The sequence below is a fragment of the Colletes latitarsis genome, unplaced genomic scaffold, assembly GCF_051014445.1.
Source record: "Colletes latitarsis isolate SP2378_abdomen unplaced genomic scaffold, iyColLati1 scaffold0002, whole genome shotgun sequence".
NCBI classification, from domain to species: Eukaryota; Metazoa; Arthropoda; class Insecta; order Hymenoptera; family Colletidae; genus Colletes; species Colletes latitarsis.
Genome location: NW_027488365.1, coordinates 1 through 16,796, shown reverse-complemented (window position 1 = coordinate 16,796; position 16,796 = coordinate 1). Strand labels below are relative to the sequence as shown.

General features: G+C 52.1%; 4 protein-coding genes across 4 annotated transcripts; all 4 read right to left on the bottom strand.

Annotated features, from left to right (window-relative positions):
- Positions 1-737: 737 nt before the first annotated feature.
- Positions 738-1,607, bottom strand: LOC143350568 (uncharacterized). Its single transcript, XM_076782643.1, has one exon. It carries the CDS (start codon positions 1,605-1,607, stop codon positions 738-740), a length of 870 nt encoding a protein of 289 aa, XP_076638758.1.
- A 3,712-nt stretch (positions 1,608-5,319) lies between these two features.
- LOC143350567 (uncharacterized) lies at positions 5,320-6,189 on the bottom strand. The gene has a single exon (XM_076782642.1). It carries the CDS (start codon positions 6,187-6,189, stop codon positions 5,320-5,322), a length of 870 nt encoding a protein of 289 aa, XP_076638757.1.
- Positions 6,190-9,901: 3,712 nt separating this feature from the next.
- Positions 9,902-10,771, bottom strand: LOC143350566 (uncharacterized). Its single transcript, XM_076782640.1, has one exon. It carries the CDS (start codon positions 10,769-10,771, stop codon positions 9,902-9,904), a length of 870 nt encoding a protein of 289 aa, XP_076638755.1.
- Positions 10,772-14,483: 3,712 nt separating this feature from the next.
- LOC143350560 (uncharacterized) lies at positions 14,484-15,353 on the bottom strand. Its single transcript, XM_076782632.1, has one exon. The coding sequence runs from the start codon at positions 15,351-15,353 to the stop codon at positions 14,484-14,486; it is 870 nt and encodes a 289-aa protein (XP_076638747.1).
- Positions 15,354-16,796: the final 1,443 nt, after the last annotated feature.

Sequence of the window (16,796 nt, the reverse complement as noted above, 5' to 3'; positions counted from 1 at the left end):
GTCCGGAATCGTACGCGCATTAAGAGCTCGATAATCCCCGCACGGTCTCCACGAGCTGCTCCCCTTTTTCGGCACTAAGTGCAAGGGTGAAGACCAACAACTCTCGGCCGGTCGCGCAATACCCAAACGTACCATGTCTTCGAATTCTTTCTTTGCTATCTTCAAACGATCCGGTGCAAGCCGCCGCGGCTTGCATGCTACGGACGGTCCTGGGGTAGTTCTAACAAAATGACATGTCCCGTGGTTGATTTCCGTGGGCGTTCCGCTCGGCTTGGTGATTTCCGGAAAGCGCCGTAATAATCCGTGAAAAACAGACTCCCCTTGTACCTGCTTAATGCTGGGAGTGTCCTCCCGAACCGGTGCGCCTCTCGTTGCCAGCGTGGTGATCTGATCAATCAGCCGCTGATTCCGCACATCGATCAGGAGCCCAAAATGCGCCAGGAAATCCGCTCCGATGATGGCGCGGGAAACCTCGGCGATGACAAACCTCCATGTAAAATCCCGACGGAGACCCAAGTTTAAGGTCATGGTCTTCGTGCCGTATGTTGCAATCGGGGTGCCATTCGCCGCGGAAAGCTCGTACTCCGAGCGTGCACATGGTCCGCGGATTGACTTCCTCGGGAAAACACAGAGGTCGGCTCCCGTGTCGACCAAAAACTGCGTCCCCGAACTCCGATCAAGAACAAAAAGACGGCGAAACCTCGGGCTGGAGTCGCTAGCCGCCATCAGCGATTGCCCTAGTCGTTTCCCGCCGTCGGTGTAAAAGAACAGGGCGCGACACACCGATGCGCCCTAGCACCGAATCTTGCACGATACCAGCACATCCCGCTGGCCGACGGCGATCTCTCTCGCGAATTGAAACGGCGCCTCGATGCACTGCGTCTCCGATCGTAACGGCGGAACGGTCGAGGGTCTCTTCGCGAGGCGCGCAATTCCGCAATTTGGCCCTGCATCACCTCTGTTTGGCTTTGCAGAGTGATAAGCAACTGCATCATCCGCTCAGTCACAGAATCCACCGGAGCCAGCTGTGGTGGTACCCCCGCGAGGGCAGCCTCGGCCACTAAAGGACGCCCCGGCATGGTATCCAAAATCGCGTCCGCCAACTCCGCGACCTTGTCCAACGCCGCGTCTTTCTGCGTCGCCAATATCGCCCGCACATTTCCCGGTAACCGACCCATCCAAAGGGTTCGTAGGAGGGCTTCGGAAACCGACGTACCCGCTAAGCCACGCAAATGTCGCAGGAACTGCGACGGCTTGCGATCTCCAATTTCCTCGTGCTCCAGAAGTCTTCTCGCCTTCTGTTCCTGGGACACACTTAATCGGCGGATTAACTCCCTCTTCAGGGTGTCGTATAGACCGGTGAGCGGCGGATTTAAAAGTACATCGCGCACTTCGGCGATATATCGCGGCCCGAGCGCGCCCGTCACGTAACTCGTCTTGACGCCGTCGGACGTGACTCCGCCTGCCGCGAAATTGCGCTCCAAAACGCAGAACCACAGCTCCGGATCGTCCGCGGTAAAATCCGGCACACGGAAGTTAACCCGTTCGAGCGCGGTCGTGGACGCACTCGCCACCGACGAACCGGCACCTTCATTGCTCACCGACATTTCGAAAGTTAGTCTTATAGTCTACACGAGCCACTAACACTAAATAAACTACACTTACACTAATAGAGTCACGATAAAACGTTACTAAAAATGCTCCGTAAAAACTTGCACTTCGTACAAAAAATTCACTCCCGCGTCGACGATCACGTCGGGGTCACCAATTTGTGGGGGGATCGGGATAGGCAAAGAATTGAAACTCGATCCTTACCACGCTGCTGCGGGAGTAACACCAAAACGTTTTTATTATAATTTTAATACGGCTATACAGGTCAGCGACTCGCGTCGGCGATCAATCGATAACAAGCGGTCTCCACCTGTTCCTCACGGGGTTTTTATACCTGTCTCGGACAAACGACAGTCCGTCTCCGATTTTCGCTTAAACAACAGCCAAACGCGACGGCAACAATCGGCTTCGACCACGCGGCCGACCCCGGCGACCGTCTAGACGCCAAAACGCCTATCGCTCCGAAATACTACACGGTGGCGACCAAGTCGCTACATCACCCCCCCGCTAGTATTTAACTTAACTTAAATTACGAAAATCCCGCCTGGTATCTATCTGGAAATCTAACTGGCCTACCGGATCGCGTGGTACCACGTGCCGCGATGGGCTCTGGCACAGGTACTCGAGGAGGCTGTACTGCTGTTGCAGTACTTTGTGCTGGCCGTGGTACTGTCCCGGTACTGGGAGGCACCATGACCTGCAAAGGTATTACTTGTACCTGCTCCGGCGGTATCGCAATTTCTTCCGCTAGGCTGTACGCTGGCTTAACTCTATTGATCGACACTACACTATGCTTATCACCTATCTTAACAGTTACTACCTTATCCGTTCTACTTATGACTTCGAATGGACCATCATACGGAGCCTGCAATATGGCTTTCGCGGAGTCTCGTCTAAGAAAGACGTATTTACAACTACTCAAATTTTTAAATACGAAAATTCGCGAATTGCCGTGTCGTGATCCCTCCGTCGGTCCAACATTTCGGAAATAGCGTCGCAAGTCTTTAACAAAAACAGCGGTGTCGCGACTATCCACCGAAGGCGATAAAAATTCGCCCGGCAAGCGTAGAGACTCGCCGTAAACTAATTCTCCGGACGTAGATTTCAAATCTTCCTTCCATGCTGCGCGTATGCCCAGCAGGATGGTCGGAAGTACTTCCGTCCATCGATTGTTTTGTTGACATCGAATCGCTGCCTTAAGCTGGCGGTGGAATCTTTCCACCATGCCATTAGCTGCCGGATGGTACGCTGTGGTATGGAAATGTGTCGAACCTACCAAAGAATTCAGTTCTTTGAATAGGCACGACTCGAACTGCCTCCCTTGATCCGTGGTCACGCGTAACGGGGTTCCAAAACGACAAATCCAGCCTTCGTAAAAAGCCCTTGCGACAGTCACGGCTTCTTGGTCGCGCAAGGGTATTGCCTCCGGCCATCGTGTAAAACGGTCTACGCATGTAAGACAATACCGATACCCTTCAGACACCGGTAAAACAACGACATCGATGTGTACGTGCTCGAAACGTCCTGAAGGGCGAGGAAAAGATCCGAGCGGCGCCGACACATGCTTACTAATTTTATTTCGCTGACAAGGTATGCACGAGCGGGTCCATTCGCGACAATCTGTTTTAATCGACGGCCAGACGTAACGCTGCGTCACGCATTTGACCGTTGCGTTAACACCTGGGTGTGCGAGACCGTGCAGTGCGTCGAACGCAGCCCGTCTAAAAGTGGCTGTAAGAAAAGGCCGCACCCGGTTTGTCGAAATGTCGCACCAAACTCTCGCATTCGAACCGGGGACAGACAATTGCTTAAATTTAATGCCTGATTCACCCTGCATCAACGCTCGCAATTCAGGATCTGCTGCCTGCGCTGTTGCCAGCGCTTCAAAATCTAATTTTTTCTCTATTTCCTCTATTCGCGACAAAGCATCTGCGACGACGTTCTCGCGGCCTGAAATGTGTTGTATATCGGTACTGAATTCGCTGATAAAAGTTAAATATCGAATCTGTTTTGGAGTATGCTTATCTGAATTGCCGGAAAACGCGACAATTAAAGGTTTATGATCCGTAAAAATTGTAAAATGTCTGCCTTCGAGAAGGTGGCGGAAATGCTTTATCGCTCGGTATATGGCTAACAGTTCCCTGTCGAACGCCGAATAATTTTTCTCTACAGGTGAAAGTTTTGCCGAAAAGAAAGAAAGTGGTTCCCAGTTGCTACCGACACGTTGATGCAGGGCGGCTCCGACCATAAAATTTGAGGCGTCGCAGGTAAGCGCCACGTGTGCGTTCTCTTTGGGGTGCGCTAAGAGAGCCGCCTGTGCCAGGTCTTCCTTACATTGTATGAACGCCTCGCGAGCCTCCGGTGTCCACGCAACAGGCTGTTTCCCTTTAATATTGTTTACGAGGAGGTCATTTAACGGCGCCTGGGCTTGGGCCGCCCTGGGTATGAAACGTCGGTAGAAGTTTATCATACCCAGGAAACGGCGTAACTCTTTCGCCGTTACCGGCTCAGGAAAGTCTTTAATAATTTTGATTTTATCTGTCCCCGGGCTGGAGCCTTCCTTGGACACGATGTACCCGAGGAACTTGACTTCGCTACTACCAAAAACGCATTTCCTCGGATTTATTACTACGCTATACTGTTTCAGGCGATTAAACAAAATCTCTAAATGCTCCAAATGCTCTGATTCCGAACTGGACGCTACTAATATGTCGTCAATGTACGCATAGCAAAAATCTAGCCCCCGTAATACCTCGTCGATAAAACGTTGGAACGTTTGAGCAGCATTACGGAGGCCAAACGTCATGAATGGAAATTCGAATAACCCGAAAGGGGTCGTAATGGCAGTTTTCGGTATATCCTCGGCCGCTACCGGAATCTGATTGTAGGCTCTCACTAAATCTATCGTCGAAAAAATTATTTTACCGCGTAAGGATTGAGCAAAATCTTCGACATGTCTAACCGGATACCGGTCCGGAATCGTACGCGCATTAAGAGCTCGATAATCCCCGCACGGTCTCCACGAGCTGCTCCCCTTTTTCGGCACTAAGTGCAAGGGTGAAGACCAACAACTCTCGGCCGGTCGCGCAATACCCAAACGTACCATGTCTTCGAATTCTTTCTTTGCTATCTTCAAACGATCCGGTGCAAGCCGCCGCGGCTTGCATGCTACGGACGGTCCTGGGGTAGTTCTAACAAAATGACATGTCCCGTGGTTGATTTCCGTGGGCGTTCCGCTCGGCTTGGTGATTTCCGGAAAGCGCCGTAATAATCCGTGAAAAACAGACTCCCCTTGTACCTGCTTAATGCTGGGAGTGTCCTCCCGAACCGGTGCGCCTCTCGTTGCCAGCGTGGTGATCTGATCAATCAGCCGCTGATTCCGCACATCGATCAGGAGCCCAAAATGCGCCAGGAAATCCGCTCCGATGATGGCGCGGGAAACCTCGGCGATGACAAACCTCCATGTAAAATCCCGACGGAGACCCAAGTTTAAGGTCATGGTCTTCGTGCCGTATGTTGCAATCGGGGTGCCATTCGCCGCGGAAAGCTCGTACTCCGAGCGTGCACATGGTCCGCGGATTGACTTCCTCGGGAAAACACAGAGGTCGGCTCCCGTGTCGACCAAAAACTGCGTCCCCGAACTCCGATCAAGAACAAAAAGATGGCGAAACCTCGGGCTGGAGTCGCTAGCCGCCATCAGCGATTGCCCTAGTCGTTTCCCGCCGTCGGTGTAAAAGAACAGGGCGCGACACACCGATGCGCCCTAGCACCGAATCTTGCACGATACCAGCACATCCCGCTGGCCGACGGCGATCTCTCTCGCGAATTGAAACGGCGCCTCGATGCACTGCGTCTCCGATCGTAACGGCGGAACGGTCGAGGGTCTCTTCGCGAGGCGCGCAATTCCGCAATTTGGCCCTGCATCACCTCTGTTTGGCTTTGCAGAGTGATAAGCAACTGCATCATCCGCTCAGTCACAGAATCCACCGGAGCCAGCTGTGGTGGTACCCCCGCGAGGGCAGCCTCGGCCACTAAAGGACGCCCCGGCATGGTATCCAAAATCGCGTCCGCCAACTCCGCGACCTTGTCCAACGCCGCGTCTTTCTGCGTCGCCAATATCGCCCGCACATTTCCCGGTAACCGACCCATCCAAAGGGTTCGTAGGAGGGCTTCGGAAACCGACGTACCCGCTAAGCCACGCAAATGTCGCAGGAACTGCGACGGCTTGCGATCTCCAATTTCCTCGTGCTCCAGAAGTCTTCTCGCCTTCTGTTCCTGGGACACACTTAATCGGCGGATTAACTCCCTCTTCAGGGTGTCGTATAGACCGGTGAGCGGCGGATTTAAAAGTACATCGCGCACTTCGGCGATATATCGCGGCCCGAGCGCGCCCGTCACGTAACTCGTCTTGACGCCGTCGGACGTGACTCCGCCTGCCGCGAAATTGCGCTCCAAAACGCAGAACCACAGCTCCGGATCGTCCGCGGTAAAATCCGGCACACGGAAGTTAACCCGTTCGAGCGCGGTTGTGGACGCACTCGCCACCGACGAACCGGCACCTTCATTGCTCACCGACATTTCGAAAGTTAGTCTTATAGTCTACACGAGCCACTAACACTAAATAAACTACACTTACACTAATAGAGTCACGATAAAACGTTACTAAAAATGCTCCGTAAAAACTTGCACTTCGTACAAAAAATTCACTCCCGCGTCGACGATCACGTCGGGGTCACCAATTTGTGGGGGGATCGGGATAGGCAAAGAATTGAAACTCGATCCTTACCACGCTGCTGCGGGAGTAACACCAAAACGTTTTTATTATAATTTTAATACGGCTATACAGGTCAGCGACTCGCGTCGGCGATCAATCGATAACAAGCGGTCTCCACCTGTTCCTCACGGGGTTTTTATACCTGTCTCGGACAAACGACAGTCCGTCTCCGATTTTCGCTTAAACAACAGCCAAACGCGACGGCAACAATCGGCTTCGACCACGCGGCCGACCCCGGCGACCGTCTAGACGCCAAAACGCCTATCGCTCCGAAATACTACACGGTGGCGACCAAGTCGCTACATCACCCCCCCGCTAGTATTTAACTTAACTTAAATTACGAAAATCCCGCCTGGTATCTATCTGGAAATCTAACTGGCCTACCGGATCGCGTGGTACCACGTGCCGCGATGGGCTCTGGCACAGGTACTCGAGGAGGCTGTACTGCTGTTGCAGTACTTTGTGCTGGCCGTGGTACTGTCCCGGTACTGGGAGGCACCATGACCTGCAAAGGTATTACTTGTACCTGCTCCGGCGGTATCGCAATTTCTTCCGCTAGGCTGTACGCTGGCTTAACTCTATTGATCGACACTACACTATGCTTATCACCTATCTTAACAGTTACTACCTTATCCGTTCTACTTATGACTTCGAATGGACCATCATACGGAGCCTGCAATATGGCTTTCGCGGAGTCTCGTCTAAGAAAGACGTATTTACAACTACTCAAATTTTTAAATACGAAAATTCGCGAATTGCCGTGTCGTGATCCCTCCGTCGGTCCAACATTTCGGAAATAGCGTCGCAAGTCTTTAACAAAAACAGCGGTGTCGCGACTATCCACCGAAGGCGATAAAAATTCGCCCGGCAAGCGTAGAGACTCGCCGTAAACTAATTCTCCGGACGTAGATTTCAAATCTTCCTTCCATGCTGCGCGTATGCCCAGCAGGATGGTCGGAAGTACTTCCGTCCATCGATTGTTTTGTTGACATCGAATCGCTGCCTTAAGCTGGCGGTGGAATCTTTCCACCATGCCATTAGCTGCCGGATGGTACGCTGTGGTATGGAAATGTGTCGAACCTACCAAAGAATTCAGTTCTTTGAATAGGCACGACTCGAACTGCCTCCCTTGATCCGTGGTCACGCGTAACGGGGTTCCAAAACGACAAATCCAGCCTTCGTAAAAAGCCCTTGCGACAGTCACGGCTTCTTGGTCGCGCAAGGGTATTGCCTCCGGCCATCGTGTAAAACGGTCTACGCATGTAAGACAATACCGATACCCTTCAGACACCGGTAAAACAACGACATCGATGTGTACGTGCTCGAAACGTCCTGAAGGGCGAGGAAAAGATCCGAGCGGCGCCGACACATGCTTACTAATTTTATTTCGCTGACAAGGTATGCACGAGCGGGTCCATTCGCGACAATCTGTTTTAATCGACGGCCAGACGTAACGCTGCGTCACGCATTTGACCGTTGCGTTAACACCTGGGTGTGCGAGACCGTGCAGTGCGTCGAACGCAGCCCGTCTAAAAGTGGCTGTAAGAAAAGGCCGCACCCGGTTTGTCGAAATGTCGCACCAAACTCTCGCATTCGAACCGGGGACAGACAATTGCTTAAATTTAATGCCTGATTCACCCTGCATCAACGCTCGCAATTCAGGATCTGCTGCCTGCGCTGTTGCCAGCGCTTCAAAATCTAATTTTTTCTCTATTTCCTCTATTCGCGACAAAGCATCTGCGACGACGTTCTCGCGGCCTGAAATGTGTTGTATATCGGTACTGAATTCGCTGATAAAAGTTAAATATCGAATCTGTTTTGGAGTATGCTTATCTGAATTGCCGGAAAACGCGACAATTAAAGGTTTATGATCCGTAAAAATTGTAAAATGTCTGCCTTCGAGAAGGTGGCGGAAATGCTTTATCGCTCGGTATATGGCTAACAGTTCCCTGTCGAACGCCGAATAATTTTTCTCTACAGGTGAAAGTTTTGCCGAAAAGAAAGAAAGTGGTTCCCAGTTGCTACCGACACGTTGATGCAGGGCGGCTCCGACCATAAAATTTGAGGCGTCGCAGGTAAGCGCCACGTGTGCGTTCTCTTTGGGGTGCGCTAAGAGAGCCGCCTGTGCCAGGTCTTCCTTACATTGTATGAACGCCTCGCGAGCCTCCGGTGTCCACGCAACAGGCTGTTTCCCTTTAATATTGTTTACGAGGAGGTCATTTAACGGCGCCTGGGCTTGGGCCGCCCTGGGTATGAAACGTCGGTAGAAGTTTATCATACCCAGGAAACGGCGTAACTCTTTCGCCGTTACCGGCTCAGGAAAGTCTTTAATAATTTTGATTTTATCTGTCCCCGGGCTGGAGCCTTCCTTGGACACGATGTACCCGAGGAACTTGACTTCGCTACTACCAAAAACGCATTTCCTCGGATTTATTACTACGCTATACTGTTTCAGGCGATTAAACAAAATCTCTAAATGCTCCAAATGCTCTGATTCCGAACTGGACGCTACTAATATGTCGTCAATGTACGCATAGCAAAAATCTAGCCCCCGTAATACCTCGTCGATAAAACGTTGGAACGTTTGAGCAGCATTACGGAGGCCAAACGTCATGAATGGAAATTCGAATAACCCGAAAGGGGTCGTAATGGCAGTTTTCGGTATATCCTCGGCCGCTACCGGAATCTGATTGTAGGCTCTCACTAAATCTATCGTCGAAAAAATTATTTTACCGCGTAAGGATTGAGCAAAATCTTCGACATGTCTAACCGGATACCGGTCCGGAATCGTACGCGCATTAAGAGCTCGATAATCCCCGCACGGTCTCCACGAGCTGCTCCCCTTTTTCGGCACTAAGTGCAAGGGTGAAGACCAACAACTCTCGGCCGGTCGCGCAATACCCAAACGTACCATGTCTTCGAATTCTTTCTTTGCTATCTTCAAACGATCCGGTGCAAGCCGCCGCGGCTTGCATGCTACGGACGGTCCTGGGGTAGTTCTAACAAAATGACATGTCCCGTGGTTGATTTCCGTGGGCGTTCCGCTCGGCTTGGTGATTTCCGGAAAGCGCCGTAATAATCCGTGAAAAACAGACTCCCCTTGTACCTGCTTAATGCTGGGAGTGTCCTCCCGAACCGGTGCGCCTCTCGTTGCCAGCGTGGTGATCTGATCAATCAGCCGCTGATTCCGCACATCGATCAGGAGCCCAAAATGCGCCAGGAAATCCGCTCCGATGATGGCGCGGGAAACCTCGGCGATGACAAACCTCCATGTAAAATCCCGACGGAGACCCAAGTTTAAGGTCATGGTCTTCGTGCCGTATGTTGCAATCGGGGTGCCATTCGCCGCGGAAAGCTCGTACTCCGAGCGTGCACATGGTCCGCGGATTGACTTCCTCGGGAAAACACAGAGGTCGGCTCCCGTGTCGACCAAAAACTGCGTCCCCGAACTCCGATCAAGAACAAAAAGACGGCGAAACCTCGGGCTGGAGTCGCTAGCCGCCATCAGCGATTGCCCTAGTCGTTTCCCGCCGTCGGTGTAAAAGAACAGGGCGCGACACACCGATGCGCCCTAGCACCGAATCTTGCACGATACCAGCACATCCCGCTGGCCGACGGCGATCTCTCTCGCGAATTGAAACGGCGCCTCGATGCACTGCGTCTCCGATCGTAACGGCGGAACGGTCGAGGGTCTCTTCGCGAGGCGCGCAATTCCGCAATTTGGCCCTGCATCACCTCTGTTTGGCTTTGCAGAGTGATAAGCAACTGCATCATCCGCTCAGTCACAGAATCCACCGGAGCCAGCTGTGGTGGTACCCCCGCGAGGGCAGCCTCGGCCACTAAAGGACGCCCCGGCATGGTATCCAAAATCGCGTCCGCCAACTCCGCGACCTTGTCCAACGCCGCGTCTTTCTGCGTCGCCAATATCGCCCGCACATTTCCCGGTAACCGACCCATCCAAAGGGTTCGTAGGAGGGCTTCGGAAACCGACGTACCCGCTAAGCCACGCAAATGTCGCAGGAACTGCGACGGCTTGCGATCTCCAATTTCCTCGTGCTCCAGAAGTCTTCTCGCCTTCTGTTCCTGGGACACACTTAATCGGCGGATTAACTCCCTCTTCAGGGTGTCGTATAGACCGGTGAGCGGCGGATTTAAAAGTACATCGCGCACTTCGGCGATATATCGCGGCCCGAGCGCGCCCGTCACGTAACTCGTCTTGACGCCGTCGGACGTGACTCCGCCTGCCGCGAAATTGCGCTCCAAAACGCAGAACCACAGCTCCGGATCGTCCGCGGTAAAATCCGGCACACGGAAGTTAACCCGTTCGAGCGCGGTTGTGGACGCACTCGCCACCGACGAACCGGCACCTTCATTGCTCACCGACATTTCGAAAGTTAGTCTTATAGTCTACACGAGCCACTAACACTAAATAAACTACACTTACACTAATAGAGTCACGATAAAACGTTACTAAAAATGCTCCGTAAAAACTTGCACTTCGTACAAAAAATTCACTCCCGCGTCGACGATCACGTCGGGGTCACCAATTTGTGGGGGGATCGGGATAGGCAAAGAATTGAAACTCGATCCTTACCACGCTGCTGCGGGAGTAACACCAAAACGTTTTTATTATAATTTTAATACGGCTATACAGGTCAGCGACTCGCGTCGGCGATCAATCGATAACAAGCGGTCTCCACCTGTTCCTCACGGGGTTTTTATACCTGTCTCGGACAAACGACAGTCCGTCTCCGATTTTCGCTTAAACAACAGCCAAACGCGACGGCAACAATCGGCTTCGACCACGCGGCCGACCCCGGCGACCGTCTAGACGCCAAAACGCCTATCGCTCCGAAATACTACACGGTGGCGACCAAGTCGCTACATCACCCCCCCGCTAGTATTTAACTTAACTTAAATTACGAAAATCCCGCCTGGTATCTATCTGGAAATCTAACTGGCCTACCGGATCGCGTGGTACCACGTGCCGCGATGGGCTCTGGCACAGGTACTCGAGGAGGCTGTACTGCTGTTGCAGTACTTTGTGCTGGCCGTGGTACTGTCCCGGTACTGGGAGGCACCATGACCTGCAAAGGTATTACTTGTACCTGCTCCGGCGGTATCGCAATTTCTTCCGCTAGGCTGTACGCTGGCTTAACTCTATTGATCGACACTACACTATGCTTATCACCTATCTTAACAGTTACTACCTTATCCGTTCTACTTATGACTTCGAATGGACCATCATACGGAGCCTGCAATATGGCTTTCGCGGAGTCTCGTCTAAGAAAGACGTATTTACAACTACTCAAATTTTTAAATACGAAAATTCGCGAATTGCCGTGTCGTGATCCCTCCGTCGGTCCAACATTTCGGAAATAGCGTCGCAAGTCTTTAACAAAAACAGCGGTGTCGCGACTATCCACCGAAGGCGATAAAAATTCGCCCGGCAAGCGTAGAGACTCGCCGTAAACTAATTCTCCGGACGTAGATTTCAAATCTTCCTTCCATGCTGCGCGTATGCCCAGCAGGATGGTCGGAAGTACTTCCGTCCATCGATTGTTTTGTTGACATCGAATCGCTGCCTTAAGCTGGCGGTGGAATCTTTCCACCATGCCATTAGCTGCCGGATGGTACGCTGTGGTATGGAAATGTGTCGAACCTACCAAAGAATTCAGTTCTTTGAATAGGCACGACTCGAACTGCCTCCCTTGATCCGTGGTCACGCGTAACGGGGTTCCAAAACGACAAATCCAGCCTTCGTAAAAAGCCCTTGCGACAGTCACGGCTTCTTGGTCGCGCAAGGGTATTGCCTCCGGCCATCGTGTAAAACGGTCTACGCATGTAAGACAATACCGATACCCTTCAGACACCGGTAAAACAACGACATCGATGTGTACGTGCTCGAAACGTCCTGAAGGGCGAGGAAAAGATCCGAGCGGCGCCGACACATGCTTACTAATTTTATTTCGCTGACAAGGTATGCACGAGCGGGTCCATTCGCGACAATCTGTTTTAATCGACGGCCAGACGTAACGCTGCGTCACGCATTTGACCGTTGCGTTAACACCTGGGTGTGCGAGACCGTGCAGTGCGTCGAACGCAGCCCGTCTAAAAGTGGCTGTAAGAAAAGGCCGCACCCGGTTTGTCGAAATGTCGCACCAAACTCTCGCATTCGAACCGGGGACAGACAATTGCTTAAATTTAATGCCTGATTCACCCTGCATCAACGCTCGCAATTCAGGATCTGCTGCCTGCGCTGTTGCCAGCGCTTCAAAATCTAATTTTTTCTCTATTTCCTCTATTCGCGACAAAGCATCTGCGACGACGTTCTCGCGGCCTGAAATGTGTTGTATATCGGTACTGAATTCGCTGATAAAAGTTAAATATCGAATCTGTTTTGGAGTATGCTTATCTGAATTGCCGGAAAACGCGACAATTAAAGGTTTATGATCCGTAAAAATTGTAAAATGTCTGCCTTCGAGAAGGTGGCGGAAATGCTTTATCGCTCGGTATATGGCTAACAGTTCCCTGTCGAACGCCGAATAATTTTTCTCTACAGGTGAAAGTTTTGCCGAAAAGAAAGAAAGTGGTTCCCAGTTGCTACCGACACGTTGATGCAGGGCGGCTCCGACCATAAAATTTGAGGCGTCGCAGGTAAGCGCCACGTGTGCGTTCTCTTTGGGGTGCGCTAAGAGAGCCGCCTGTGCCAGGTCTTCCTTACATTGTATGAACGCCTCGCGAGCCTCCGGTGTCCACGCAACAGGCTGTTTCCCTTTAATATTGTTTACGAGGAGGTCATTTAACGGCGCCTGGGCTTGGGCCGCCCTGGGTATGAAACGTCGGTAGAAGTTTATCATACCCAGGAAACGGCGTAACTCTTTCGCCGTTACCGGCTCAGGAAAGTCTTTAATAATTTTGATTTTATCTGTCCCCGGGCTGGAGCCTTCCTTGGACACGATGTACCCGAGGAACTTGACTTCGCTACTACCAAAAACGCATTTCCTCGGATTTATTACTACGCTATACTGTTTCAGGCGATTAAACAAAATCTCTAAATGCTCCAAATGCTCTGATTCCGAACTGGACGCTACTAATATGTCGTCAATGTACGCATAGCAAAAATCTAGCCCCCGTAATACCTCGTCGATAAAACGTTGGAACGTTTGAGCAGCATTACGGAGGCCAAACGTCATGAATGGAAATTCGAATAACCCGAAAGGGGTCGTAATGGCAGTTTTCGGTATATCCTCGGCCGCTACCGGAATCTGATTGTAGGCTCTCACTAAATCTATCGTCGAAAAAATTATTTTACCGCGTAAGGATTGAGCAAAATCTTCGACATGTCTAACCGGATACCGGTCCGGAATCGTACGCGCATTAAGAGCTCGATAATCCCCGCACGGTCTCCACGAGCTGCTCCCCTTTTTCGGCACTAAGTGCAAGGGTGAAGACCAACAACTCTCGGCCGGTCGCGCAATACCCAAACGTACCATGTCTTCGAATTCTTTCTTTGCTATCTTCAAACGATCCGGTGCAAGCCGCCGCGGCTTGCATGCTACGGACGGTCCTGGGGTAGTTCTAACAAAATGACATGTCCCGTGGTTGATTTCCGTGGGCGTTCCGCTCGGCTTGGTGATTTCCGGAAAGCGCCGTAATAATCCGTGAAAAACAGACTCCCCTTGTACCTGCTTAATGCTGGGAGTGTCCTCCCGAACCGGTGCGCCTCTCGTTGCCAGCGTGGTGATCTGATCAATCAGCCGCTGATTCCGCACATCGATCAGGAGCCCAAAATGCGCCAGGAAATCCGCTCCGATGATGGCGCGGGAAACCTCGGCGATGACAAACCTCCATGTAAAATCCCGACGGAGACCCAAGTTTAAGGTCATGGTCTTCGTGCCGTATGTTGCAATCGGGGTGCCATTCGCCGCGGAAAGCTCGTACTCCGAGCGTGCACATGGTCCGCGGATTGACTTCCTCGGGAAAACACAGAGGTCGGCTCCCGTGTCGACCAAAAACTGCGTCCCCGAACTCCGATCAAGAACAAAAAGACGGCGAAACCTCGGGCTGGAGTCGCTAGCCGCCATCAGCGATTGCCCTAGTCGTTTCCCGCCGTCGGTGTAAAAGAACAGGGCGCGACACACCGATGCGCCCTAGCACCGAATCTTGCACGATACCAGCACATCCCGCTGGCCGACGGCGATCTCTCTCGCGAATTGAAACGGCGCCTCGATGCACTGCGTCTCCGATCGTAACGGCGGAACGGTCGAGGGTCTCTTCGCGAGGCGCGCAATTCCGCAATTTGGCCCTGCATCACCTCTGTTTGGCTTTGCAGAGTGATAAGCAACTGCATCATCCGCTCAGTCACAGAATCCACCGGAGCCAGCTGTGGTGGTACCCCCGCGAGGGCAGCCTCGGCCACTAAAGGACGCCCCGGCATGGTATCCAAAATCGCGTCCGCCAACTCCGCGACCTTGTCCAACGCCGCGTCTTTCTGCGTCGCCAATATCGCCCGCACATTTCCCGGTAACCGACCCATCCAAAGGGTTCGTAGGAGGGCTTCGGAAACCGACGTACCCGCTAAGCCACGCAAATGTCGCAGGAACTGCGACGGCTTGCGATCTCCAATTTCCTCGTGCTCCAGAAGTCTTCTCGCCTTCTGTTCCTGGGACACACTTAATCGGCGGATTAACTCCCTCTTCAGGGTGTCGTATAGACCGGTGAGCGGCGGATTTAAAAGTACATCGCGCACTTCGGCGATATATCGCGGCCCGAGCGCGCCCGTCACGTAACTCGTCTTGACGCCGTCGGACGTGACTCCGCCTGCCGCGAAATTGCGCTCCAAAACGCAGAACCACAGCTCCGGATCGTCCGCGGTAAAATCCGGCACACGGAAGTTAACCCGTTCGAGCGCGGTCGTGGACGCACTCGCCACCGACGAACCGGCACCTTCATTGCTCACCGACATTTCGAAAGTTAGTCTTATAGTCTACACGAGCCACTAACACTAAATAAACTACACTTACACTAATAGAGTCACGATAAAACGTTACTAAAAATGCTCCGTAAAAACTTGCACTTCGTACAAAAAATTCACTCCCGCGTCGACGATCACGTCGGGGTCACCAATTTGTGGGGGGATCGGGATAGGCAAAGAATTGAAACTCGATCCTTACCACGCTGCTGCGGGAGTAACACCAAAACGTTTTTATTATAATTTTAATACGGCTATACAGGTCAGCGACTCGCGTCGGCGATCAATCGATAACAAGCGGTCTCCACCTGTTCCTCACGGGGTTTTTATACCTGTCTCGGACAAACGACAGTCCGTCTCCGATTTTCGCTTAAACAACAGCCAAACGCGACGGCAACAATCGGCTTCGACCACGCGGCCGACCCCGGCGACCGTCTAGACGCCAAAACGCCTATCGCTCCGAAATACTACACGGTGGCGACCAAGTCGCTACATCACCCCCCCGCTAGTATTTAACTTAACTTAAATTACGAAAATCCCGCCTGGTATCTATCTGGAAATCTAACTGGCCTACCGGATCGCGTGGTACCACGTGCCGCGATGGGCTCTGGCACAGGTACTCGAGGAGGCTGTACTGCTGTTGCAGTACTTTGTGCTGGCCGTGGTACTGTCCCGGTACTGGGAGGCACCATGACCTGCAAAGGTATTACTTGTACCTGCTCCGGCGGTATCGCAATTTCTTCCGCTAGGCTGTACGCTGGCTTAACTCTATTGATCGACACTACACTATGCTTATCACCTATCTTAACAGTTACTACCTTATCCGTTCTACTTATGACTTCGAATGGACCATCATACGGAGCCTGCAATATGGCTTTCGCGGAGTCTCGTCTAAGAAAGACGTATTTACAACTACTCAAATTTTTAAATACGAAAATTCGCGAATTGCCGTGTCGTGATCCCTCCGTCGGTCCAACATTTCGGAAATAGCGTCGCAAGTCTTTAACAAAAACAGCGGTGTCGCGACTATCCACCGAAGGCGATAAAAATTCGCCCGGCAAGCGTAGAGACTCGCCGTAAACTAATTCTCCGGACGTAGATTTCAAATCTTCCTTCCATGCTGCGCGTATGCCCAGCAGGATGGTCGGAAGTACTTCCGTCCATCGATTGTTTTGTTGACATCGAATCGCTGCCTTAAGCTGGCGGTGGAATCTTTCCACCATGCCATTAGCTGCCGGATGGTACGCTGTGGTATGGAAATGTGTCGAACCTACCAAAGAATTCAGTTCTTTGAATAGGCACGACTCGAACTGCCTCCCTTGATCCGTGGTCACGCGTAACGGGGTTCCAAAACGACAAATCCAGCCTTCGTAAAAAGCCCTTGCGACAGTCACGGCTTCTTGGTCGCGCAAGGGTATTGCCTCCGGCCATCGTGTA

Coding starts and splice junctions, on each gene's coding strand:
- LOC143350568 (XM_076782643.1), bottom strand. CDS start 1,607: ATGTCGGTGAGCAATGAAGGTGCCGGTTCGTCGGTGGCGAGTGCGTCC.
- LOC143350560 (XM_076782632.1), bottom strand. CDS start 15,353: ATGTCGGTGAGCAATGAAGGTGCCGGTTCGTCGGTGGCGAGTGCGTCC.
- LOC143350567 (XM_076782642.1), bottom strand. CDS start 6,189: ATGTCGGTGAGCAATGAAGGTGCCGGTTCGTCGGTGGCGAGTGCGTCC.
- LOC143350566 (XM_076782640.1), bottom strand. CDS start 10,771: ATGTCGGTGAGCAATGAAGGTGCCGGTTCGTCGGTGGCGAGTGCGTCC.